This window comes from Periophthalmus magnuspinnatus, chromosome 6 (assembly GCF_009829125.3).
Source record: "Periophthalmus magnuspinnatus isolate fPerMag1 chromosome 6, fPerMag1.2.pri, whole genome shotgun sequence".
NCBI lineage: Eukaryota > Metazoa > Chordata > Actinopteri > Gobiiformes > Gobiidae > Periophthalmus > Periophthalmus magnuspinnatus.
Window position 1 is genome coordinate 21,953,945 of NC_047131.1, and position 26,021 is coordinate 21,979,965.

At 39.5% G+C, this 26,021-nt stretch overlaps 1 protein-coding gene across 1 annotated transcript; it reads right to left on the bottom strand.

The window, feature by feature from the left end:
- Window position 1: 1 nt before the first annotated feature.
- Window positions 2-26,021, bottom strand: prickle1a (prickle homolog 1a). Its single transcript, XM_033968490.2, has 8 exons — window positions 25,746-26,021; window positions 7,615-7,815; window positions 5,720-5,833; window positions 4,341-4,478; window positions 3,483-3,686; window positions 3,217-3,403; window positions 1,780-2,631; window positions 2-1,688 (listed from the first exon to the last, which is right to left on the bottom strand). The coding sequence occupies exons 2-8, from the start codon at window positions 7,798-7,800 to the stop codon at window positions 859-861; spliced, it is 2,511 nt and encodes an 836-aa protein (XP_033824381.1). The 5' UTR covers window positions 7,801-7,815; window positions 25,746-26,021; the 3' UTR covers window positions 2-858.

Here is a 26,021-nt window from a genome sequence, read left to right on the forward strand (position 1 = left end):
TAATTACCTCCAATAAAAAACTACTGTGTAATAGATGTCAAAGATCCACAATAGTGTTATAACAAATCATGTAAAGTATAAAGTAACAATATTAATCATGCTGTATTACCTTCAAAGTCTGTTACTGGTATTAAATGTTTTATTTTTTATACAAATCTCCTATTGCCTATAGAATGGTATGCTATTTGGTTTAAATTGAATTTGTCCATGTACTTGTTTTTGTGTCAAAATACAGTATTGATCTTAATAACTGGTGTGCCACATAATGTTAAAAAAAAAAAAAAAAAAACTTCTGTAGTTTGATATATATATATACAGTATATAGAAGTTTTATTACAAGTATCAGTCTTTATATTCCAGTTTTTACATTTATACAGATTACATTGCTTTGTTAATTATACATTGTGGCCCATAAATGAACCATTCAAGCCCTAACCCAGGCCTTCAATTGGACTCAGTGTTCATCTACTGTAAGCGCTCCAAAAGCAGAAACCACTTCTCAAAGCCTTTGTCACACTCTCTGTCTCAATATTGTTTGGATATTTCTAGAAATATAGCGCCAAATGCAATCTCAACACCAACCAATACAAAACGGCACAAACTCTGGGATATAAAAATAGGCATTTTCAACTCTACACAATATACAAAATTGCATCGTTAAATAAATGGTAGTGTTTTAAATATCTGTTATGCTGAAAGACAGTAATACATGGTGCATAAAGCGGCAGAACAGACGTGTGTCTCACACAAACATCTTGATAAACTGAGTGCCATGAAGCCATCGATAACAAGCAGCCTGGCTAAAACAGTGTCCATAACAAATATTGTTCATCCAAGTGAAGATGAGAGTGTAGACATCTAGGATATGATACAGTTCTTTCCCTTGTGTCCTTTCTTCTTTTTGGACTTAGTCCTTTGGCTGTACGAGGGAGAGCCCATACCTGCCACAGAGCAGGGCAGGTCCTCCATGTAGTAATGTCTATGGGGCCGAGGCTGGGGGATGGGCTGGCCCAGGAAGAAGCCCTCCTCCTCAGAGTCTGATGAGGAGGAGGAGCAGGTGGAACACCGGTCATCCTCTTCATCTCCATACAGTCCAGTGAATCTGCTCATGACAGGTCCATGTAAACCATACTGGGACATAGTGTTTGGGTGTCCATGTAATCCAACAGCGTTCTCTCTGGGATCTCTGTTAAAACTCTTTGAAGCTCTCTCCTTGGGCAGGAGGTTAAGAGCATTATCAGAGCGAGACTTGCGACTGCGGCGCCTCCTGTGGTGATGGTGGTGTCCTGCATGAGGGTCCTGTCCCTGCTCTTCAAAGTGAAATGCCCTGCGGTGAGTCCGTTCACTCATGGGGGGCTGGCGCAGGGGCAGCTCATACTGACTGTTGTCCACCACGTCATCGGAGAACTTGACCTGCTGAGTTTTGGCCTGTGAGCGAGCTCTCCTCAGAGCAGGGATGTTAGATTTGGGCCTACTATCTGGTAAAGGCACGTCTTGTACTTTTGGGCTGACAGTGGCTTCCTGTTCAGACACAAGGCTCTTAAGAGAGTTTGCACTTCTGTGCAACATGGAGGAGTTTAGTGTCCCCATATTACTGTTCTTTTCACAGTCCTCTGTCTGGAGCTCAGGAAATCCTTGTAAAGAAAATGATAGTCCTCTGTCTTTGCAGTCGCCATCCACTGAGGCACCTGAGAGGAAAGAAATAACATTTCATAGCTATAGTGCACATAGTACATATATAATAGAAATTATTTGGATGCAAATGATTGACTTTCTTACCGGTAATATTGGACAGAGCCAGCGAGTCCATGGAATCTCGAACGTTGGGCTCCATCTTTTTAAACTGATCAGAAATGCACTCCAAAGAGCCATTGTACCACTGACTGTCCTCAGCAGCTCCTTGGTCCAGCTCTAGTTCCTGGATCTTTCGGCTGCTGGCAGGTCCGGGGTGACTCCCATAGGCTGAGTCCCCCAGGCCGTCCTGGGACTGGGCCCAGTATCTGTCTGCCTGGTACTTCTTACTGGCCAGACCTCCTCTCACCCGAGCCCCACTGCCCTGTCCTGATTTAGCACAGTCCTGCTCCAACTGGGCCTCTGTCTCTGTTGTCCAAAAATCTGTAGGTTTGGAGTCATTGGCTTGTTGCAGTCCATGTTGTCCAAACTTCAGTAGTAGCTGTGTCATGTAGTCTTCATGTTCTGCCCATTCTTCCTGATCCTCTGGTGCTTCGGCCTCCTCGCCGCGGCCCCTCCAGAAATGCTCATTAGACAAGTTCATATGGGACAGTTTATTAGTTAAAGTGTCCTCGGCATTGGCACTTAATCCAGGGAATTTATAGTTGGCAGAGGGTGAGAAGAGGAGAGACTGGCGGCACTGATCAGCTGACCTACTGCTCTTGCCCATGCGCACGCTCCTTCGGGACTCTCGTGAGCGGGCCGATTGGAAGGCAGAGTCAGAGGAGTCTGAGGCGTGCACGTCTTCACCCACACTGCATGCCTTGGAGCAGTAGATACGGCCCTGGTGAGGCAGGAAGGGGCATCCCAGGAGAGAGTTCTTGCACTGGGCACAGCTAAAGCAGCTTTCAGTGGCATGCCAGTGGAGTCCGTCATAGGTCATCTGAGCATGGTCCACACCTGAAAGGACAATTTAAAGGAAAGTAAATACTGTCCAATTCTTTCTGTCCCATATTTTTTGACAAGAGGATAATAAGAAACAAAAGGGAGTTTTAAGAGTGGAGTGAAACGTTGATCTATATGAGAGCAGATCCAAGCATGTGTGCTGTTTTCCAACTCCTTGGACATTGCAATAGATGACCAGCTAATTTTGTGTAGTGTTGTTTTAGGCGTCTATGGCAACAATATGAATAATTTTTTTGCTTATTTATAACGGGACAGCGTAAGATTTCTGGTGGTAGGCCTGCTACCTGCATGTTTCCATGGATATAGAAAGTAAAACTAAACTTTGCAACATCGTTCATGGAGACAGACAATTATATGCCATTCTTTGATTTTTACGGAGACAAGCAAGTTACAGAGCCTGCACCAGAAAGGTTACATATCAGGTCTGTGGATATACAGGCCCCCTTAGAGCAAGAGTGTATGTTTTTCAAGATTTCTTTGAACAATAAAAGCATAGTAATAAAATAAATGCCTTTGTTTCAGAATATTTTTTTGGCTGAAATATTACAGGGTTGGGCTTTAAATAATGATTAGTCTTACCTATATGTTCTCCACAGGCTTCACAGTACTCTGCATAGAGAGACTCGAAGCATCCACAACAGTACGGTCTGCCATCCTTCATGATATAACGCTGACCTCCCAAAACTGTCTCACATTCAAAACAGGAGAAGTGCTTCATGTGCCAGTGACGGCCCTCCGCTTCAGTGCACTCGTCAGCAAAGATTATCTGTGGACACAAAAATACTCAATACAATATACCTAAACAATTTTCATTTTTTTTCTACTTCTGGTTCAGACAATCTTACCTCATCACAGGCCGAACAGCGTGGTTTGAGCAGCTCCGCATGGTGCCGTCCACATTGGATCTTTCCCTCGTGGTAGAAGTAGATTAAATCCACCAGAAGCTCGCTGCAGGTGGAACAGGCAAAGCAAGCTGGGTGCCAGAACACCCCAGGGCCCACTCTAGATGCAGACACTGCCATTTCTCCACCATTGATGCTTTCACCACACTAAAACAAACAAATACATTATTAATTATTGGTTATTATAAGTTTTTTGTCTCTTTAAAATACACATTAATATATACACATTGCATATCTATAGTTCACACAATATATTTTCTGGCTCAACATTTATACCTTTTATTTGCACTAGTGTTTTTTTGTATGTAGTATTAGACCTATATGATGACATGTGAGTTTTAGATGGTTGAAAAATGTACATATAAGACACATTATAGATATTATAACTAACTACTAAAATACTTCATTGTACTATTTAGTTATTGCTAGCCACTTTTTTGTACAATTTGGTTCACTTAACATAGACTGGGATTATGCTGCTTCAAGGTTATTGTGTCAGCATTATAATCATTTGTCATTAGATTTTTCTGTAATATTGCACTTCAAATTGTGTTATTGTGACAGGCCTACCATAAGCACATTTGCACTCTGAACTCAACTGGTTCCAAAAATATACAATATAGAGGATCTCAGTCTTGATACAAATAGAAAATGCCTTTGATTTGATTCCCACAAAAGTCCAAACACAAAACCATTTAATTCAAAACCAAAACCAAGTCATTCAAGGCAACGTTTTACCACCACTTCCTCTCTGCCATGCATTTAATGAGGCAAGTAATTAAAGTTTAAATGAGTACTTACATGCTCACAAACACTGTTGAGGAGATTACGAGGCAGAGTTTTCACTGTTCCCCTCCCGAGTGCTTCCTTCTTCCTCTGGACACTGAACATCTGCAGTTCTTTCTTCTCTTCTTCACTGAGAGACTGACAGTAACGCACCTGGATAAGGACATGGAACAATTAGGATTCACAGTGTGTAATGATGATTTAAGAAAAATGTAATCAATTAAGGCTATGCAAATAATAACATTTTAATCAAGATCAAGATTCAGTTATTTCTAATCGTCATGACATGCTTGTTTTTTTTGTTTTTTTTTAGATGTCTACAGCCAAAGCATGTGGTTTGGAGCAGAGGTCAGACTTTCGAGGAAGGAAATGGGCTATTTTTGTGTTAAATGGAACTCATTAAAAATCTGTGTTGTTTATGTTGAGGAAATTAATATTGAAAGTAATTTTTATTTGTTTTTAAATATGGCAAGATGAAACTAAATCAAAATTTGGGATTGACCAATATGGTGAAAAAAAATCACATCTCTACTATCAAAACACAAAGGGCTAGTATTAATTTAGTCAGATTAACACTCAAATCAAGGGAAACCATGATGATAATGGAATAACACTTTATAATAACTATACTTAATTAGCCTTAGCATGCAGAAACACTTAATTCATAATGAAGAAATGGTTTATAGGCTTCATAACTACTTAAATAATACCCTCACGTCTAAACCTAACCCCAAAGTTACTAAGCTTTAATTCATACGCTAACCTTAACTCCTAACCCCTTAATTCAATTATTAAGTCTGAATGATTCAAAACAATTTATAAACAATGTGTTCATTATGAATTAACTCTTCTTTAAGTCTAATTAAGGTGTAGTTATTATAAAGTGTAATCGGAATATCTTAATTGAAAACTTTCCAGAATGGAGTCTTTCGAAGCCAATATAACACTTTGCCTGTCTCTGCCTTCCTGACAAGAAGCCCACAGATTGAGAACCCTCATTTTTACAACAAGCCATTTTGATGTTTCCCGCAATGGTAACCAGAGCCAGAGCAGACGTTTACACAAACAGTACTTGTGTTTGGAGTGAAATCAAGAGCACGGGCAACAAAAGAGCAGGGAGACAGCCTGTTCCAACTGGTGCCACTGCGGTGGTGGCATCACATAAAGCTTCTCTCTCTCCCCCGCTGTGCGCCCCTCGTAAACTAACCACTGCTATGACAGGAATCTGACTGGTGGGGGCTCCAGGCAAACACCATAAACTCATCAAGTCAAGAGTCGCTTTGTGCCCACATTACATGCCTACAAGATCGCTCAACAAAAATCCCCTGATATGATGCTGACACAGATGCCAAGTGCTAACATCAGCGGCTGATATGAATTCATAATGTACTCGCCTCATTATCGTGAGGTGGCAGCTGGTACAGGAGCTGCTTGATACGGAATTTTTCACCGGGGCTGTTCACATAAGGGACCTTCTCTTCAGGAAGACAGGAGAAAAAGATCTGAACCTGCAAAAGAACAAACACAAAATCAGGAAAAGCATCCAAAAAGTTGTCCATAACAGTAATGGACACCAGTGATTTTGTAGGGGTGCAAATGCTAGAGAAAGCATCAAAACTTCTAATTGAGGAAAAAAATTGCAACTACCAAATGACAACAATTGATCATTTGCAATCCTAATTTAAGAACACCTAACCCTAACTCCTTCCTAAAGACAAAACCAAAATGTTTTGACATTCTGGGACAATAGAAAACCGATTTTGTGGAATCACAGGTTGGACTGCAAAAGCTTTATATCCTATCGTGAACTCAGTGAACCAATTTATCCTTTCTTCATTTTATGTGATGATAGTTTAAAGCAGTGCAGTCCTGAAAAGGCCCAATTAGTTTCTTTCTAGTCATATGTCTATCTCTATAGGAACAGAACAAAGCAACGTGTCCCCATGGCACTTTGACCCCCAGGGCTCTCCAATGAAAACTCAAACTTTATGAGGAGGGACCATTACAGCTGCAGAGATAAAAAAAAAAAAGGTAGGATGTGCTTGTCTTGTAGGTTTCAGGCCAACTTCCTGCAGTTCTAAAAGGGAGGGGCTAGCGCAATTTAGCCTGACAATCATCATCAGAGCTAGCCTTGGTCATAAATTATGCACATTTCCATACCGTAGTTACCTTCCCAGGGGCAAGGGGGGCAGTCAACTTGCACCATGGCCCTGTGTGTTTCTTCACTGTAATAATGGAGCCATAATACTTAGCCAATTCAAGGCAATAGCTGCAGTAAAGGCATTACAGTTAACACAGGCATCTAGCAAACAAAAGCATGCTTGGCTCTACCCTTTAGCATACCCTCCACCCCTTTCATTGCATCCATGTGTTCTCTTTAACAAAGGAAACAGTTCAAACTTGTGCAAAAGTAGTGGCTAAATTAGGAGCACTGCCACATCACACTAGTTGCCCCAAAGTCATGACTGAGGGGTTGTTAGAAGGCCTTGATTGCAGACCTTCCAAAGATGGCCGCTGTGACCCATCAAAGTTCCCTTTTCTAACAGATCCCTGATAATGACAAACAGACTTGCCAGGCCACAGTTGGTAAATAAAATCGCACACATCCTGTATTTAAGTGGCTGCCTGTTGGAGCTACACAGGCCTGGAGAGTTTTGCAGAAATTCACTTTGAGTGCTTAGTATCATTGTGTAAATGCTTCATTTGGTATTAACTGTGATCGTCTGTAACAAAAATATATGCTTTGGGACAGATCAGAGCCTCTTCCATTTGTTTGCTCAGATATCAACTGTATTTATTTAATAGAAGTTTCAGTGCTTCCATTGAAAACATTTTACCATGAACTAGAGCTAATAGAGAATCTTTTAGAGCAGTGTTTCTCGAACTGTGGTATAGGTGCCAATGGTTATAATCATGCTCTTCTGGTGGTACGAGAGGTCCTGTAGAGATCTAGTGTTTATTTAAGTGACAGTCAATTTTATTCATATTTTGGGTTAATCCTGGTTAAGAACTAATGATTTAGAACTTCTTGAGTCCTAGTTTAGACCTGACGTAGTCCTGTTATAGACCTGGTTTAGATCTGGTGGTACTTGGAAGGACAAATATTTTCTCACAAGGCTTTGTTTGAGTTTTGTGTGGGCTTTGTGTTAGACCACTAGGGGAGCACTAAGTGTGGTGAGCACATGCACATCCAAAAAATACAAACAAATAAAAAGAGGGTCTAAACTGCAAATAGAGTTTCCAGATGTGTTGTATAAATACTACAGCTTAAAGTGTGCCTTGTGCTTACCTGCTCAGGTCTGAGTCCAGGTGGGACCCATGCGTACTCTTCCAGAGCACAGCCGGAGTCATCGTCAGATGTGGAACTGCGCTGGAAGCCGAAGCTGAGTTTACCGACTTTCTGCTCCATGATGTAGTCCTGCTGACGCGCGCTGCCCTGTAGGCCGACTGAGGGTACTGCGCTGCTCAGGCTCATCCCACTCCCCGCTCACTGGACACACAGAAGAAGAAATAATTTAGGTTTTATTGTGTCATTTTGGTACCATTAATTCCTTACACAACTTTGTAGCACCATTAAAAGCTATTCCAGCTTTTGTATTTCCAATAGCTAATTTCAAAAGAAGTGTAGGACAAATCCAGTACCAAGTCAGTTTTAAACATGATCTAAAACAAACTTACTGAATAAATGTTATCTTATTTTTTGAATAACGTTTGCTCTAGATTAAACAATGATCCCCAAAAATCTAAATCAGAAATGTATTTTAACTGCACCACACACAGATGTCTCCATACCACAGTTTAAGAACCATTGCAGTATCTTTAGTGATGCGTCTACCCCAAAAAGAACTATAGCCATTTCTCTGACTAGCATTTAAGCATGTGCTCTCCTCATGCGGTTTTTGTGGCTTGAGAGATCATTAGGAAATTCCCTGCAGCTTCGCGAGGTGACGTCCATTCTCATTATGGGGACAATAACAGGCAGTTAGCTATTCATAAATGCATGACTGTAAATGCAGAATTACTTGTATAAACAGCCAGTCCTGGGAAGTGCTGTGTAGAGCCAACATTCCTACGGAGTGGTGTAATTTGGTTTACCATCATCTCATATAAGGAGGAATAATACCTCACATTAGCTGCTTCAAAGTTGGCGCTTATCTGTAAAACTTCTTGTGAGTAATAGCGCTACCTCGTATGTCTTAAGAAGGGAGGTTGTCTTGTATGATGTGATCCAGGACTGAATAAACATGAGACAGGCCAACCACCATATGGGGAATGTCCACAATGTCCCTTTTTCTTTGGAGGGCTTGTTTTTGAACCTGCTGGACTGACTGTCTCACTGTCCTTTCATCTTCTACATGTTCATGCAGTGTCAAACAGGTGAAGGCTAGTAGATAGAGACAGTTGATAGGTTAAGAAAGAAATTAGATGAAAGAGAGAATTTTGAACGTAGTGTTGGCACAAGTGGCACCAACGGATTCCACTGTACTATGTTAAGTGGTTGAATAAGTGGTATAGTAGTAAATATACAACATAAACGCACACTACCATTTTCAAGCAAGGGTTCATTTGAATGTATTAAAGCCATTGAAAACAAGTGGACAACAGCTGTGTGTGCATAGCTGGGGTGTAGCTATGACCGAGATTATCTTCACTGATAAAGGGAGAGAATTATGGGGGGTCTAATACTGACAACTATTATGTGACTATCTGATCATCACGATTGCTGCCCAAATGCAGACAAAGGTAGTCTACCCACTCCTATTGCTTCACCTCTGCCATGCTCTGAGTGACAGGCAGTTTTAACCATTAAGTGTGAAGTCTCAGAAGTTCGAGATAGACTTTTAACTTTTACAGAATATTTAAACTAGAAATAAGTGCACCTGAAATTCTAACTGAGCTCTATAATCCAATGTGTATCCAGGATGCAAGTCACTATATATTCCAGCAGCAGTAGTAGTAGTAACAGCAGCAGTAGTAGTAGTATTAGTAGAAGGTGATCCCAATGGATTAACTTCTTGCTATTAGAATCTGATGAAATCAATATATGCTACACTTATGTGCAAAGTCCTGTAAAACCTCTGTACACCAATTTCATCAAGGGGACACATAACAAACTATATTTTATTGTAGTTGTTGCAGTAGTACTAGTAGTATCACTAGTAGTACTTATTTCTTAAAGCCCAAACGTTCTTACCATGATCAGATAGGAGTCTTAACCAGTGTCCAGTCCCATACTCTGCCGACCCCCACTCCTGCTCTCTGTGCCCTTACCCCCTATGGCCAGTGAGGGCACACAAGGCCACAGAGAGACAGCTGAGAAAACCAGACACTCTTGGGTGTGTGCTCTTTGAAAAGTGCACGCAGCCGACATGAGAAAGACCGAGCCATCCAAATCTGCCCTCTCTCTCCCTCCAGCCGTGATATATATGTCGACTACCCCGGGAGTGTGGAGGCCCTGTGCATATTTAAAGAAGTAATGTACATATTTACACTGACGCCAATGTGGGCAAACCTGGGAGGCCTTGTAAACTATAGCTTCATCTTGTACTCAGACACACAGGCATTTTTAGAGCGTGTAGCATCAAATGAATGATTACACACAAAACTATTTCCAAAATTAGTAAGATTAGTGGAGTGGATTCTTTACATAATGAGATATAAAACTTTAGTGGTGCATTGGTGGTTTTCAGATTTTAGATTGTGATGATGTCATACTGCCAGATGAGGGGCAAGACCTGGTTTTCCTGAGTGATTACATAGTATTTTTTAAAGATATATCCTAAATAAACAAATGACAAAGGCTGAACTTAGTGAGTAGCCTCTAGAACTCACTGTATTTCACCAAAAAGCTGCATTTTAACATTATTCATTTCAGCTGCCCCCCATGATGTTGTGATGTCATCTGAAACCCAGCAGTTGGAAAGTATATCTAACCCTGAAATTTTCAAAGTTTAAGAATAACTTTACCATTGTTATTTTATCAGTATTTGGTGTCGTCATTTTTATTACTACAAGTATATCCTCATAATATGGCTCATTACTGTTGTTGACAATGATCCCTTTGTGAAAGCCTGCACTGTTTATCTTGTCTTGCGTGTTAGATGGTCTTGTGTTATCTCCACATACATTAAAGCCCTCTAGCCAAGATAATCTCTGCTGTGGCTTCCAAAAGCAGAGGCAAGGAATCAGACACTATCTTGTTCTGTTCACTTCTATTGACTTGCAAATGAGACCAAAATAACACGCAAAAATGTGGCCTTGTTTGAGAGTGCTTTGTGCTTCACGTGGGAGATGGCTAACTATAGACAGGTCTGGTCAGGAGCTAGGAGACTTTTTCATGTTTCCTGGCAAAGATTTGGTCACGCTAGGTTGAGTCACAAAGCAATCTGCTCATTAACTTCTTGTATTAGTCACCTTCCCTTTTAATTTCAACTTTCCCCTTTGACCCCCTTTTAAGTAGAAGGAACCATTGAACATTCGGTCTCACTAGTTTTACAGTTTTCCTCTAACAAGGCAACTATAGTTTGTAGGGTTATTTTTGAGGCCCCTTGGCTTGTCCCCTACTGGCCTTGCCCTCCTCCCACACTATACCAAGACCCCTGTAGTCCTCAGTGTTTAACAGCCTATGGTCCCTTTGTATAGAACACTTGTTAACATGGCTTGGGGAGCTGTAGGTCTTGCATCTGACTGATCCGACCCAGTAAGGGCTATAGGTGTGTGTGTGTGTGGGGGGGGGGGGGGGGGGGGTCACCACAGTGCCATGTATGAAGATGTTAATGAGGCCAGTTTGAATAGAGACTGGAAATGTTGTGTATGCCAGGTGATAGGGGGAGATTTAGTTGTTTCTAAATAACTTAACTTATACTTTTCTGCAAAGGACAAAAGGAGCACTATTTTGCTTCCACTAACTATAAATGAAGGTGAATTAACGCTAAAATCTCATTGTACATGTGTTTCAAAAGGAACCTATACTACTACTAACAGTTATAAGGGTTGAATAGTTTGAGTATTGTTTTAGGTATTTTTTGTACTATACTTCCAAAAATATAGAAGTAACAATAGTATTACTTTTTGGCTTTCCACAACAATTGGCAGTTTTCAGATTCTAATGCCATGCTCTCAGATGGATTCCCTATTGATATCATTGTATTTTGACCCCGTTTGTATTAAAGATTTTTGTCCTATAGCTTGTTGTGATGTAATCTGAAACCCAGCTATTCTGCTAAATATATAACGCATAACTTCCCTTCAACATGTGCATTTAAATTTTTCAAAAAAGCATGTAATAAGTGAGTAAAACTACTTTTAAAACTTTAGATTCTGTTTCTAAACTTTCCCATGAAGTGAGTCATTAGAGCCTTGGATTAACAGGCCTTGGGAGAGCGCAGGGGAAAGTAAGCTGCCGTGAGCTCAATTATTGTCTATGTTCCAGAGGGAAGTGGACACATACAGAGCCCTACACTAGTCCCTCTGTCAGTTCTGACCGGACTGACATGTTTAACTTGGCTCATGCTAACTCAGCAACACAGTCTGGCCTCTGGTGTTGGAGGAAAACAAGACTTGGGTTCAGGGTAGGGCTGGACAACTAATCGAATTTGAACTGAGATCGAGATTCAGACATGTTTAATCGTCAGGTGGAGCAGAGTTCAGGCTTTGGAAGAACATATTGGGCTATTGTTTGCATTAAAGACATTTTTATTCTATGTTTGAGGAGAAAAAAATGAAATCAAGATAGTAGTATCATAGTAAGTATTTATTTTTTTAATTATTTTTTTACCATATCACCCAGCCCTAGTTCAGAGAGACTCATGCTGAGATGTTTAAATATTCCATTAATACTAGCCTGTAATGCAGTTATATAAATTCAACAATTGAGGTAAAAGTGTGTTTTTGTTGACTTGGTAAGAAGTTATCAGTTGGTCTACCAAGTTTTTTCAACAGCCAAATGGGAGTGGCATCTTCATTAGAGGTTATCATCAAGCATTCATTAAGATAAAATACACATTCGTTCAGTCACATAAGGCAAAAACATTTAGCACTGACAACAAATTATTGTTGCTGCAGAAACAAAATTACATCTTACCTTGATTGAAAACCAATCTTAAAGCCAGTTTATCCAGTTTTTGTTCTCCATGGCAGTGTGGTATTTTAGCCTATGTCCGATATTTCATGATCTGAACAAGTTGTATATTTGCTGTGTCCATGTCAAAACATGCTACAAACTTAAGAAGTCTCTGTGGTGAGAGCTAGTGTAAGTTTGAATGTATGTATGACGTAGCTCAACCAGATGGTCACTTCGGGCTTCCACTCCTCCTTACCCATACATCCAAGAGCCCGCCCCTTTACAACTGCACAGCCAATCACAGCTCAGTATTGTAAACCAAGGCGTCTCCCAGGATTTTAGCACATGCTTCACAATGAGAACCTCCAGCAGAGAGTTGACTTAACAGGATCTGTGTTTTATAAGTCATTCAAGGCAGACCCACATCTATTACTCATAATTTACTGCAGTCAGCGGTAAAGCTTTGGTTAAGGCAGTGGTTTGTGTCTTGTGGGTTTAGACTGGGAGATATCTTCACTAACTACAGTGGAATACAGTGGAATAGATACTCTATTTTATGCAGTACAAAACAGCTTATTATTGCAGTCCTGGCGTTTTCAATCAGCCATCTCTCACTAAATGTGCCAGCAAAAATTAAGCAAGAGTTATAGCATGCCTTGCGTCATTTACAAAGCACCTCAACCATGTATTATAGGCTTAACCTAATCCAAACACAGCTTTAATATGTCCAAGATCATTTGTAACATTGTCAGGTCTGGTAAACGTACCTATATAATGAAAAAAGACCAAATGAAAGAAACTTCATTAAATGTCTCTGAAACAGCCGGTGATTCTTAAACAGTAAGCTGAACTACGGCTGCAAGATTAATCGCAATCCAAATTGTAATTTGAATGGCAAATCACAAATCTGCAAGTTTTTAAATACCATAATTTCATCCACAAACAACAAAATATTGTGTACAAAAAATGTTTGTCAGTTCATATTTCAGTTTTTAAATTCTCCTGGACATGTTTTAAATGTTAACTTAATAATCTTAATATTAAAATATTATTTGCAAATCTAATCAGAAGATTTGCAATTAGATATTTTTTCAAAATTGTTCAGCCCAACGCCAAACCCACCTACATAGAAATCTTTCACTCGTGAGTTTTGTTCATGATAGAGCTGTAATGGTTTAGACCTGGTTTCAGTCACTGGTTGGCTCAATTAATTATAATAGTTTAGGTTTCTGTCAAGATGTGAAAATCTTGAGAATCAATTCTTCGGTTCACTACAAGCTCATTTGGACTTTACTATGGCAAAAGTAGCATATTAACAATGTTGTTTATGAACAATGATACCCAAATGGTGAGTCTTTAGGCAGGATGCTGTTGACCTCTGCCTCTCCTTCACCTCTTAAGGAATGTGAGGCGCTGCAGTCCTTCCTGTTGCCTCTATAAAGCCCGAGTGTGCAGACTCAGGTCAAACTCTGGACACTGGCACCTCAGCATCCTCCTGCTGTTATTAGGCTATTATACCCATGTGTGACTTTCTACAAAAAGCATATCAACATTAACAGGGTAACATGGGGTCATGGTTAGTTATAGTTTTAATCAATAGTTTGACTGTGTCCATGGTAAGGTATTACAGTTATGTATGTAGTATAACAATATTTAATCTGCATAAACATTTCATAGGTAGCTGATACTGAGTACTTTAAGTTTTTTAAAACACACAAAAAATAAGGACAAGACCATTTTAAGTTTTAAGACAGTTGATGGACAGTCCTTGTCAGCACCATCATCTCTACATAATCACACTTCCTCACCCTCATGTGCTAAAAGTGCTGAGCGTGGGCAGATGATGGCCACTGTCACTTCTCTCTCGTATGAATCAGCTAAGTCACTCAAACATGGCAGACAAGAGTTTGAAGTTGTCTGTGGTACAGACTATACTGAAGTCTATACAGCAGGTCTATACTATACAGGACAAAGCCATTGTAGCAGCCAAGTCCAGGGACTGGGAGACGTTCTTTCACAGCAGCACTAGGCTTTTGTGTGGCTCCCTAAAGAGTCACCAGCCTGCTCCATTAGCAAGTCTTAGAGGGGAGGGTCCACACATCATCCTGCCCCTGGGAGGGGGCATTCATCAAATGCAAGGGTAAGACAGTACACTAATGTGGACAAAAGATTACTATTCAAGACTGCTAAGAGGGGAACAAGTTTCCATAAAAAGAAGAAAAAACAGGTTTACACATGGTAGAAAGTTTTCTATAAAACATGCAGATTAGGCATAAAATGTGTGGGAAAGACTTGTGATTCAGGTTAGGACAATTTTTGAAAAGCTGCAGGCACAGACCATCACAAAAGGATAACAAAAGTACATCACCTCATTTCATTGAGGTGCAAAGTCTGATGAGGGTCACTTGAGGACAGTTTGTGAAGACTCAGCAGTCTGTAACAATGAACTGTGGCTAACACAAGGATCACTTACAGACATTCTACATGTGAACCTGACACTGTATGAAGGCTAAAGTTAACACTGGTAACCACAGGCCCAGTTCAAGGTTCACTCTGGACCTTTCTCCAATATAAAGAGAGACATGTTGAGCATCCCTGACCTTTGCCCTTTGGAGTGGGGCTGCAGATGACCCATAATTCCATGTCCTAGGGGCTTTATGGCTCATTCCTGTGTCATATGCCCCTACGACCTAAAACAGCACCTCACACCTGGTCTGCACCTTCTCCACAGTAAAACCCACCCTCAGCTCCATCAGCGGCAGCATGCCCCAACAATGACAGGACACAAACCATTAGGAGCCCAAATAAGTCCCGCCCCGTGATAAACTCACATTCTTCCCTTGGCTCAAACACGTCTTATGACAGCCCCTTATAAAAGCAAGAATCTTCACTAAAACAATACATTATGCAATTAACATGATTGTCAGATGATGGGAAGAGTAGGCCAAAACTCAACAGCTACTCCAAAATAAAATTGGACAAAAGAAGAAATCTGGACTCTGGAATTTGAAAATAAAAGCTGGTATTAGTATATTTAGGTACAATAAGTATTTGCTCAGACCCAATTTGTGTAATTGTTTGGACAAAACATCAGTTTTACTTAAGGGTATGTCAGTGATCCAGTGGGAAATTAATCTAAAGTACATAAAGGATCATTATATACACAGGCCCAATATTTATTTTTACATATAAAGAAGAAATATGCACAATTGTATTTGAGTGAGAGTGTTACTCTTAAAGGAATATTACATAAGTAGAAATACATTGCTTAGAGCTGTGTTTTGATTGAGATTAAATCATTTCAAGCAGTCAATTGGGGCTTTTTAAGCAAGAGGTCCACAGGAAATCCTCTGTGAGTAAAGGCATGTGGTTTAGACTTGAAAAGAAAGACATTTTTACAGTTTAAAATGATAACTCAGTCTTGTTTACATTCAGGAAAACAATATTGAAAGTCAAGACGTAATAAAAAAAATTAAAAAAAAAAATTGAGGAAAAAAAAAATTAATAATGTTTTTGTCAAATTGCTCACCCCTAATTAGAATTAATAATAATAATTAAAAAAAAACAAAAACAAACAGTTTCTCAAGTAAATGTAAATGACCCTCTTAGTTAAGTCTTTTAGTTTCAGGAAATGTTGTAAACCAAGATCCCAAAAGGGCAAAAGGAAGGTCAGTCTCTAACTTAATGTTGATGAGCATTGTTCTGGACAGCTCCCATTGGTCTGCGGCTGCCTTATAAAACATAGGCATTCCCCAGGTTTTTAAATGACTTGCCAATGGGTATTAGCACGACACAGGCTCAACAAAAGCCTCAGTTATAAAGGCCAATAAAACTCTATCACTCTACTGTAACAACAATCCCTTTTTACGCCTTGAAAGAGGGGGGAAAGGTCAACTGGTGGGGCAGGCAGTGCAGTGATATTGACTTAGTGAGATTGGCGCTGACAAACCCAGGTCAGACTGTGTGCTTGTTAGGCCCGTAACCCCCAGGTAACCCCATTTTACTGTTCACCCCGACACGTTACAGGCAGCTGAGGGCGACGGCCGCTTTACTCAATTATACAACACACAGCACAGTAAATAACAACTTTTACTACAATTATTACAAATATATACATCAAATATTAAGCGATAAGGTAGATTAAAACATGTCCCAAATGCTAGTCCCAAAAATAATGACAACTTCACAATTGGAAGAGCACTTGATGAGTTAACTACAAGCTCCCAATTTTGAAAGCACTGAATGATATATTTTTTTAGTTAGTGAGGAAGAACAAATAAAAAAAAAAATAGAAATGCAACTTTTGAATGATTTCAATGCAGGTGGTGTGACTCCCAAAGGATGATTTTGATTTCAGTAACGACACTACAAACTATGACAATGTATGGAATGTGCAAAAATATGTATTCAGAGAGTTAAATATCATGTTTTAACAAAGACTCATTTGTATAGCACCTTTCCAAATGTATGCTATGGTGCCTTGAAAACATTTACATATGTCTGAAGAAGTATTAAACATTTTTTGTTCTCAAGGTCATGATTTTGGCCTTGTGTTAATAGCTAGACATACTGTCTAACTCCTTGACGTTATAGATGTATCTCACTGTAAATCAGAAACAAAATGGCTGCCACTGTGACATATCATCATGTCATTTCATCACCTGTCTACATCTTCCATTAGCATGCTGTAGACGACCTACTCTTTTTTTCAAACCCAGCAGACAAGTATGATTGACATGGGCCATATTTTACCTTCCCCTGACACTCTCTCACCTAGTTGTTAAGACTGGAGCTCATTGGAGACAATAGTGAGTGTAGCAAAAGGGATCTTGGGGCAGTTAAAAGCAGGAAGCCCCTTTATTTGTGGAGACTATAACTCAACAAAAGCCTGTGTCTGTCTGCGCAAAGAGGCGATGAGGATGAATGGGACACTTCTATAGTACACACTAACTGACAATAGGTCCGCACAGAGTAAATCTTGTGTGGTGTGGTCTCCTTGGATAAACACATAATACAAATATACAGTCATGTGCAAAAGTTGGAAGCAGGTGTGAACATAGCATGTCCAAATATCTAAAATATAGGGATATATTTCAGTGCAAAAGCATTTATGGGGGCAATGGGTGGGCCTACTTGTTACTGCCTTTCATATAGAATGTTTAACAGTATAGCATTTAACTCATCTATCTTGCATTTTATTAATTATGTGTTTTTATTGCTCAAGACTCTTACTGCCTCTCCATGGAGACACATTTTTTTAATTTTATTTATGCCATACTGCAGAATATTCCAGGCCAAGCAAAAAAATAAAATCTTGATAGACAATAGCGGGTGGCAGACCAACAGCAAAGTTATATAATGACTTTAATAATTTTCACCCTTTCGTAAAATACCTCCCAATAGTGTATATTTATTTAACATCCCACTGATACTTTCTATTGGTACTCTCCTGTTTTCCTATCTAATTAAAGTGAACAGCTGTCAGGTGAACAAAACTGTCCGTGTTCAGAATTGGCACTTGTCCTGAGTTCTTGTGAGCTCACACTTTAAAACGCTCCCACACAACTCTTAAACTTCAAACACATGTGGACGTTTTCCCTCCATCTCCTTCAAGTCCACATTCAACATTTCATATGCACAGAAACTATTTCCTGAGTGTTTCCCTGCTCCGGGCCAAACCCACACATGAATGAGGCCGCCTTAACAAAACGCACTAAAAGACCACCTTAAAAATGTGTAGAGAGAATTTGTACACATGGAAGCGCTTTCTCCAACTTCAAAAGAAAACAATGATATTCTGAAACGATTACGAGCTGCACAGTCAGGATCCCACTAATGATTAACATTCCTGTGCTGTTATACTGTTAGCGTCTAATTAAACACACTGCACTGATGCTGGGGAGTGACCATACCTCACCACAGTTCAACTTAATAGGACACAATTGAAGTCATTAAGTAGGCAGTAAAAGAAGAAGAAGCCATCTCCATGTAGCTGGGATGTGACTCGGGATGACCCCTTTACCTCCTCATGTGATTCACATTCAAATGTACAGGAGCCATCATGAGACTGCACTTGGACCAGTCAAAACCTGTCTGACTTCATGGGAAAGCCTCTATAATAAAGATTTGTTTCAAAGAGGTTTTACAGAGCCACTTACACATTGCCTCAGGATTTCAAAGCAAGGATGGACCGTTACAGCTTTTTCAGTCCTGACTATTGACCGATACTGAAAATAGCATTTATTTTCTTAAAACCAGTGGTGGAACGTAACGAATTAGAAGTAGTAAAGTAGTGCACTTAAGTACACATTTTAGAATTTAGGGGTTTATTTTAAACACGTCCAAAATTTGAGCAAGCAAAAATACAGCTAGGAAAAAAAGATTGATTTAGTTGTTTCTGTTGGACAAAACTCAGCACAAATCGTCACATCAAAATCATTACATTTGAAGCCCTATAAGGCCTCAAAAGCTGTACAATATAATTTTTTACTCTTTAAGTACATTTTTAAAAAGGCATTTTAATACTTTTACTTAAGTAGACTTTTTCATGTGATACTTTTACTTTTATTTGAGTATTTCCTTTGCTCCGGGACCTGTACTTTTACTTAAGTAACAAAATTGAGTACTTCTTCAACCGCTGCTTAAAACACAAATAACTAATAAAACAGAACCTAATCACCTAATCAAAATGTGTTATGTAACACTCACAATGACTACAAAACACCATTTTATACACAAAAGTCCAAACGTTATTTGAAATTCTGGGCCAACATCATCCAGTAAATAGTTTTATTACACCGGTCCAAACAGAATATCAATTGAACTGATATCTTGGTGCTGATACCCAATTTTTTCTGGATTGGCACCGATATTCGATATCAGTATTCTGTGTGTGTGACATATAGCATGCGGTTGTTACATAATGTGTGCTTAAAATGGAACAACTAAGCTCTCACTATCCCATTGAAATTCTAAATTTACACATGCCATAAGGAAGTAATTAAGATCTGAAGCTTACTTGTACACCCCTGAACCATGAAATCACATAAGCAAATATTAGACACAACATGCTGCTGTGGTGTAAATAGTAGAATTAGTAGCTACATTACAAGTAGTGTTACTTCAATATTAATAGTCAGTAATGTTAATAGCTGTGGTACATTCAGTTAGCGTCCTGTGCTACTGTACTCTGCAGACGTAATAGGTGGAGTATTGCCAGCCAGACACAGTTATATTTGGAGCAGTCTAAACTGAGGTCTCTAACTAGGATATTTTCAGCCTGGTTCTGTTGCTGGGGCGTAACTAACATGTGACAGAAAGATAAGACCCAGACTGCTCACAAAATTATCCATAAATCAATACAACTGGCTGACAGGTATGCTCCTCTATAAGTTCACTAGTAAAATTATCCCGTACAGCTTATTTTTTTCAAAAGAACTTGTTTGTGAATTGCCTCTTCTTAGCCGACTGATGATGTAACAAGTCTGACATTGGGCTTGATGACAGTTTTATTTCAGTGTATGAAGAAATCTCTGGCTTTTGTTTCTTAATAACTTGCTTTCGAGGTATATGTGACTGCAACAACATAAGGCTAAGCGATATGACAAAAGAAATGCAATGATAATCATAATTTATTGTCTCATACTGATGAAACAAATCAAATTGTCTTTTAATATGAATTTCCTATATATAAACTATGCATAGTTTTGATCACTGGCATTTAACTTATAAATAAGTCAAATGTTTTAGTCCAAAGTCTGAACTCTGCTCCAAACCAGATCATTTTACTGACAGACGATTGGCTGTAGACATCTCAATTAGAAATGAGTGAACTAGCCTTAAAGAATCTCCTTTACCTTTACCTATGGTTAGATTTACACTTTAATTCTCTAGACTTAGGCCTGTCACGATAACACATTTTAAAGCACGATCTATCACTACACAGAAATATTGCAGTAATCGATAATATTGAAACAACTTTATGCCACTGACACAAAGCAGGAGAATCCCAGTAAAGACATTTTTAAATAGACAGTATCATTAAAAGGCCTGAGCTGCAACAAATGAATAGCAGAATGAACCAATAAGTAGCCAGAGAAGTAACTTTTTCATCCCTCTGCTGATCAAATTGTATCATGTTACAACAAAAATAACAAAAATCTCCCCAATATTGCAAAAATATACTCACCATAACTATTGAGCCCCGAAATATATTGTTCCAGCTATCATATACTGTAGGATAAGTTGATATAGTAATTATCTTGACAGGCCTAACTAGACTTAACCATGACTGTAGCTTAAGACATATGCACATCTGGTGAGCTTATGTGATGTTTTCTTATGCTGCCCAGCCCTGAAGGGAGGACTGTGTGAGGACGGTAAGCAGCAGTGTGCTCTGAACTGGCCTGACTCAAATCGCTGCGGCTTCATTCACAATATATAGAGTTCATTCACTTTGTCAATACTGACCCAGGTGTTAGTCCATGTTGTTATTCTACACATACCTCACAGTCTTAGCTCATGTAATTGTCACCTTCAAATCTTGCGTGATTCATAGGAGACATGTCCAAGCACTGTATGTAATTTGAAACAGAGGAAAGCATTGTTCTACCACTTTGTGCAGGTTTTGAGAAGATAACACTTTGGCGCTCATAGGGGGGTGTATGAATCACAGCCCATGCAAAACGTCTATGTCATTTCATGTGCCCTACTTTAGGCTATATGAGATTCACATCCGCAGTCCAACACAGTCCCAGTTCAACTGAAATCTGAAAGACTGTGAAAAGGCCAGCCGTGTTGCAACTAAAAAGGTAACACTTTTAATAGCCATAATAAAGCATGGAGAAAAACTTCATAATTAAAGAATAGTTGGCTGAGTTAGCTAATAGTGCTGTAGTAAATATTTAATTCCCTGACCCCAACTACTAATTCTAACCTCTTAATTAAACAGTTACTAAGCCTGAATCAGTCTTAATATACATTTTTATATACAAAATTAAGTCTCCCTTTTTATATTCAGGCTTCTACAGTAAACTGCCTATTTATTATTTGCATAGTGACAAGGATTTTACACCAGATGCCCCTTCTGACACAACTCTCTCACTTATACAGGCATTGGACCAATACAAAAAGGCTGCAATTAATAGTATGTCTTTCTCTAAAAAAAATCTTGAACCTGTAGTTTAGACCTCTACAAACATGTTCTGAGAGATTTGTCGTTCTTGTATTAGTTTATCAGTTCATATTTCCGTCTTCTGTCTGTCTTGGAGTTGTTTAAACATCCTAAACAGAATCCTACTTTTAAAAAAATGGATCACAAATCAACAATACTTTTTCCCTCCAAAACTGTGCATGCCTACAATGACTACACTGGATATTACAAGGGATAACAATATCAACTCAACGTACCAATCTCATGATCTGCCTAGCAACCTACCAACCCAATCAAAATGCTAATTCAGCAAAGCCATCTCTAAATCCTGGTCTGACCTCTTCAACTGCATCTCCACCTCATAATGTCAACAGCAGAACAAGAGCACAGGAAGGAGCGTGTGAGCATAACGGACTTATAGCCGGGAGTCCGGAAAGCTCCGAGCCAAGCCCCTGTTGTGCAGTGAGGAAATGTGGAAGGCCTTTAAATGACTATCTCAGAGTAAAATGTTTTCTTTTGCCATAGCAGTTCTGTCAGGATGTGATGGATAGAGCCAGAGAAGGTACTCCACTGTTTTATAGATGGATAACAATGGGGCTCTTTACTATGAGCAAATTTACAAATACAAGTTACACTATTAAGTACGTTACATTTATTACTACTTTATTACTACTAACTACAACTATTACTAACTACTACTATGTTATTTTTACTGCAGTAGTTTTTTGGGGGAAACTACATTATGTGATATGTGTTGGAAAAATATCTTGGTTGCAATTTTGATTTGATTTGCAATTCATTTTTTACAATCAAGATTCCATTAACAGTCCACAATTTAAACACACCCAGGAGAATTAACACTTGAGAGAAGCCTGGAATCCCATGAGGACAAAATAACAATTGTGGTCTTTGGAGTTTGCTAATTGCGGCCATTCAAATAGCATTTTAGCTTAGATTGAGATTCATTTTGCTCAGCTGGATAGGCTTGTTGAATTCTTCGCAGATCGCTGACATCTTTGACCTCTTTATCTTAAACAGAGCCACTATAAAAGCTGTGGTGATGTGCGTAGTTTATAGGCAGCCAGCATCATGTCTGTACAGGGCACCCATAATGAAACATGTGTGCCAAGCCTGTCTTTCATCATCGTGGTGGTCTGAGGGCTTCTCCCACAATTATACAGTGTGGTTCAGGCACAGAGCTGCAGTCAGCCAGCCAAACCCAATATCTTCCTCTACAACTCCATCCTGTAACTGCTAATAAACAGCGCTGTGCCTGGAAGCGCTAAATCACTAACTGCCTCTAATCACTTTACATTAATGTTTAGCATGTGGATCCAATGCGTGTCGCTGCTGCTGCTAAGGGCAATTCCCATTCAAGTTCTACAAGATCGTATCCAGGCCGAGTAGAGTAATAGTAATAATACCGTGCAAGAGAAAAAAAAAAAAAAAAGTTGTTGGAAAAAATAATGAACTACTGCAAATAATGGTGATTGTGGTGATGGAAGTTATCAGATCGAAACAACAATGTGGAAAACAAGAAAACATTAGGGGAGAAATAAGCTAAATAAATGTATAATGTGGCTGTAACTTTTCAGGTGGAGGTTTCACACATGGACATGTTATTGCATTCTCTGGAAAATTACACAGGATGGCCGTAAACTTATTTATCTTGCATTTATTAAATTATAGATTATTTTCTTGCTAAAAATATAATTTCATTCATTGTTACTGTGAGCAGGTTCACCTCTTTACAGCAGTGTTTCCCAACCAGGGGTATGGGGATCCCTGGTGGTACGCAAGCACTAACCAGGGGGTATTTGGAATGATTTCAGATTTAAAGGGCCCATATTATGCTATTTTTTGATCCATGTTATAATGTTGTTTCCTCAATAAAAACATACCTGGTATTGTGTTTTGTTTCATTCACACATGTTTAACATGCAAATCCTGTATATTTAGGCTGAGTTCTTCAAACAGAAAACACTCTGTTCCACCTTGTAATGTCATGTGGTAATACAGGAAGTGCTCCACTGTGTTTTTAAACGCCATACGCCTTCACTACAATCATCTGGATGATTTCAGCCCTGGAATACCAATCTCTTCTGAACTTAATTTAAAAGGTAGCTGTTAACTTGAAAACTACTACACGACATCACAAAGTGGAACAGAGCACTAATAATAAAGAGTTACTCAAACATGTGTGAATGAAACAAAACACAACTCCAGGTATGTTTTTGAGGCGGTAACACTATTATAGCAGAGCTTAATGCTCACATGAGTCAGTTTTGTGTAATATAGGACCTTTAAAAGAAGGGTGGCATTAAATGGTGTTAGAATGTAAATTATTCTTATAGTACATTTTACATCATTAAGTATGTTTCCATTATAATTTGGCATGAGTGTTATTGTGTGGAACATTCAAGACATTCCAGTAACAAATCTATGGAGATAAGCAGGTTTTGGACCCTCCACTAGAAAAGTTACGTAGCGCACCTTTAAAGTACATACAATTTATTCAAAATTAATGTACATGTAACTAAGTAAATATAATTAATTACTACCGACTTCTACCTTCACGCTTCTACTGTACGACCACAGACTAGAGTAAAACTGGCCTAAATCTGACCATGGAGGCCGCTGTCCACTGTGCCAAGCCCAGAGACCACAAAGCAGCGGACCACCAGCGATTCAACAAGCTGTACTTCATCCAGTCTCCTGCCAACCTCCCACAAACAGTTTGCAGCAGCAGCCTTGAGCTCTATACACTGTGCCACTTCTCATGCCCATCTGGACCACTAAAGACTTGCTCCTGTTGGGTTTACACATGGGCTAACAAACAAGGTCCTGTGCAGATTGTGCTACTTTTAAATCAAGTGCTACTTACATGAGTGGCACTGCCATTCAACGTTTCAATATAGGAGTAATTTTGCAATATCAAAAGAAAATCAGGTACTATAACATTAATGAATTCTTCAACACCTCAACTCTAGTAAGTTTGAGTTGTAGCCTAGTTCAGTTTAGAAACCTAGAGTTCTTATTGTGGCCATTGGAGGGCGCCGTTACCTTTGCGCTGTGGTTTGGCGCTGTGGTTTCGTGCTGACAGAAACATCTCTATATGGCCTGCAAGTAGCCAAATGATGTCTAAGCCAATAGAAAGTAATTCATCTTCATAATATTCATATTCAATGAATGTGAAAGTCTATATCTATATCCAAGTATAAAACAGTTGAGCCAAGTGTGCCCCCGTTGCGCATAACACTTTCAGAGCTCTTTCAAAATATTATGATAGATGGCTCTGGTTTAACATAACAGTGCGCGCTCCCCAGTGTCGTGCAGGTTTTGCCCTTTAAATCACAGCTGAGAATGGAAATGTTTGGGACGCGAGGGTGTGTCATTGTGCAGTAAGGGAAACACTTTATGGCATGTTTAGCTTCTGTGAGGTCCACAAGGAGAGATGGATTCGCTCAGGCTACTTTTAAACTCTATAGGCTACGTAGGTCACCTCAGCCTGCATGTCAGCATAGGTCTACAGATGAAGTCATGAAAGTAACCATTTGCGCAATCAGTTTGTGCACGCACCCAAACGTGCAACTTTAAAGTATCGAAAAAATAAACTAAGAATATCACTTTTAAAAGGCCTTTATTGTGCAGTATAAAGTATGTGGCCGGGGTGTATGAGCGAGCACATTCCTCCTCACTCAACAGCATTCTTGACAGCTATAGAGACCCACTGCGAAAGACAGACAGCGGTCATGGAGCGCCGACCAGTTGTCACCAAAGTGACAGGCGACAGCTGAGTCCATACATCTGGAGGCTCCAGAGACCCGGCACTTAACGCACACACAAACACACACGAACCACCCTGATGGAGACTTTTTGGAGTCAGAGAAATCAGGTTTCTGTTTCTTTACGCATAAGGGAATCATGTCCCGCTTGGGCTAATGCGTAAAAGCGCAGATCAGTATAGCAAAGTTTAAAGAATGTATAAACAGTATGACACAGAAATAGCAGTTGACCTCTATTAGTGAGTCGTTAGGTTGTTTGTTTTACTTGGCTCTCTCTAATGCATTCATTGTTTGTTTGCACTAAACGGCCAATTAAGGTTCGCAAACTGCAGTTACTTGATATAAATCCAAATCCCCAACTCCTCTTATGGAGTAAAGAACGCTGATTTTTGCTCTTGCAAAAAAAGCACACACGTACTAACCTTCAAAGTCTTTCTCCGTAATGTGCGAAATATCCACAATCGATATTCCTGAAGTTTAAGAGATTCTCGCTGCGTTTCATTGGCAGTGGAGAAGTCCGAAGACTGTGCACATATCAAGCCGAATAACTGAACCAAGTCCAGCTCAAGTCAAGCGACAAGCCCAGGGAAGCCAGGTAATGGATGCGAGAGTTGCGAGAGGGAGAGAGAGCGTGGTCTGACTTCTCCCACTGTCACCACGTCTCCGGCTGCAGCCTACAATGCGCTACGGTCTCCTGT

Excerpts from the sequence above, each read along its gene's own strand:
- prickle1a (XM_033968490.2), bottom strand. The coding sequence starts at position 7,800 with ATGAGCCTGAGCAGCGCAGTACCCTCAGTCGGCCTACAGGGCAGCGCG. Across the intron at positions 4,479-5,719 it reads TGCCACCTCACGATAATGAG|GTGCGTTACTGTCAGTCTCT; the intron begins GCGAGTACATTA and ends GTCCTTATCCAG. Across the intron at positions 2,632-3,216 it reads AGCCTGTGGAGAACATATAG|GTGTGGACCATGCTCAGATG; the intron begins GTAAGACTAATC and ends TTGTCCTTTCAG.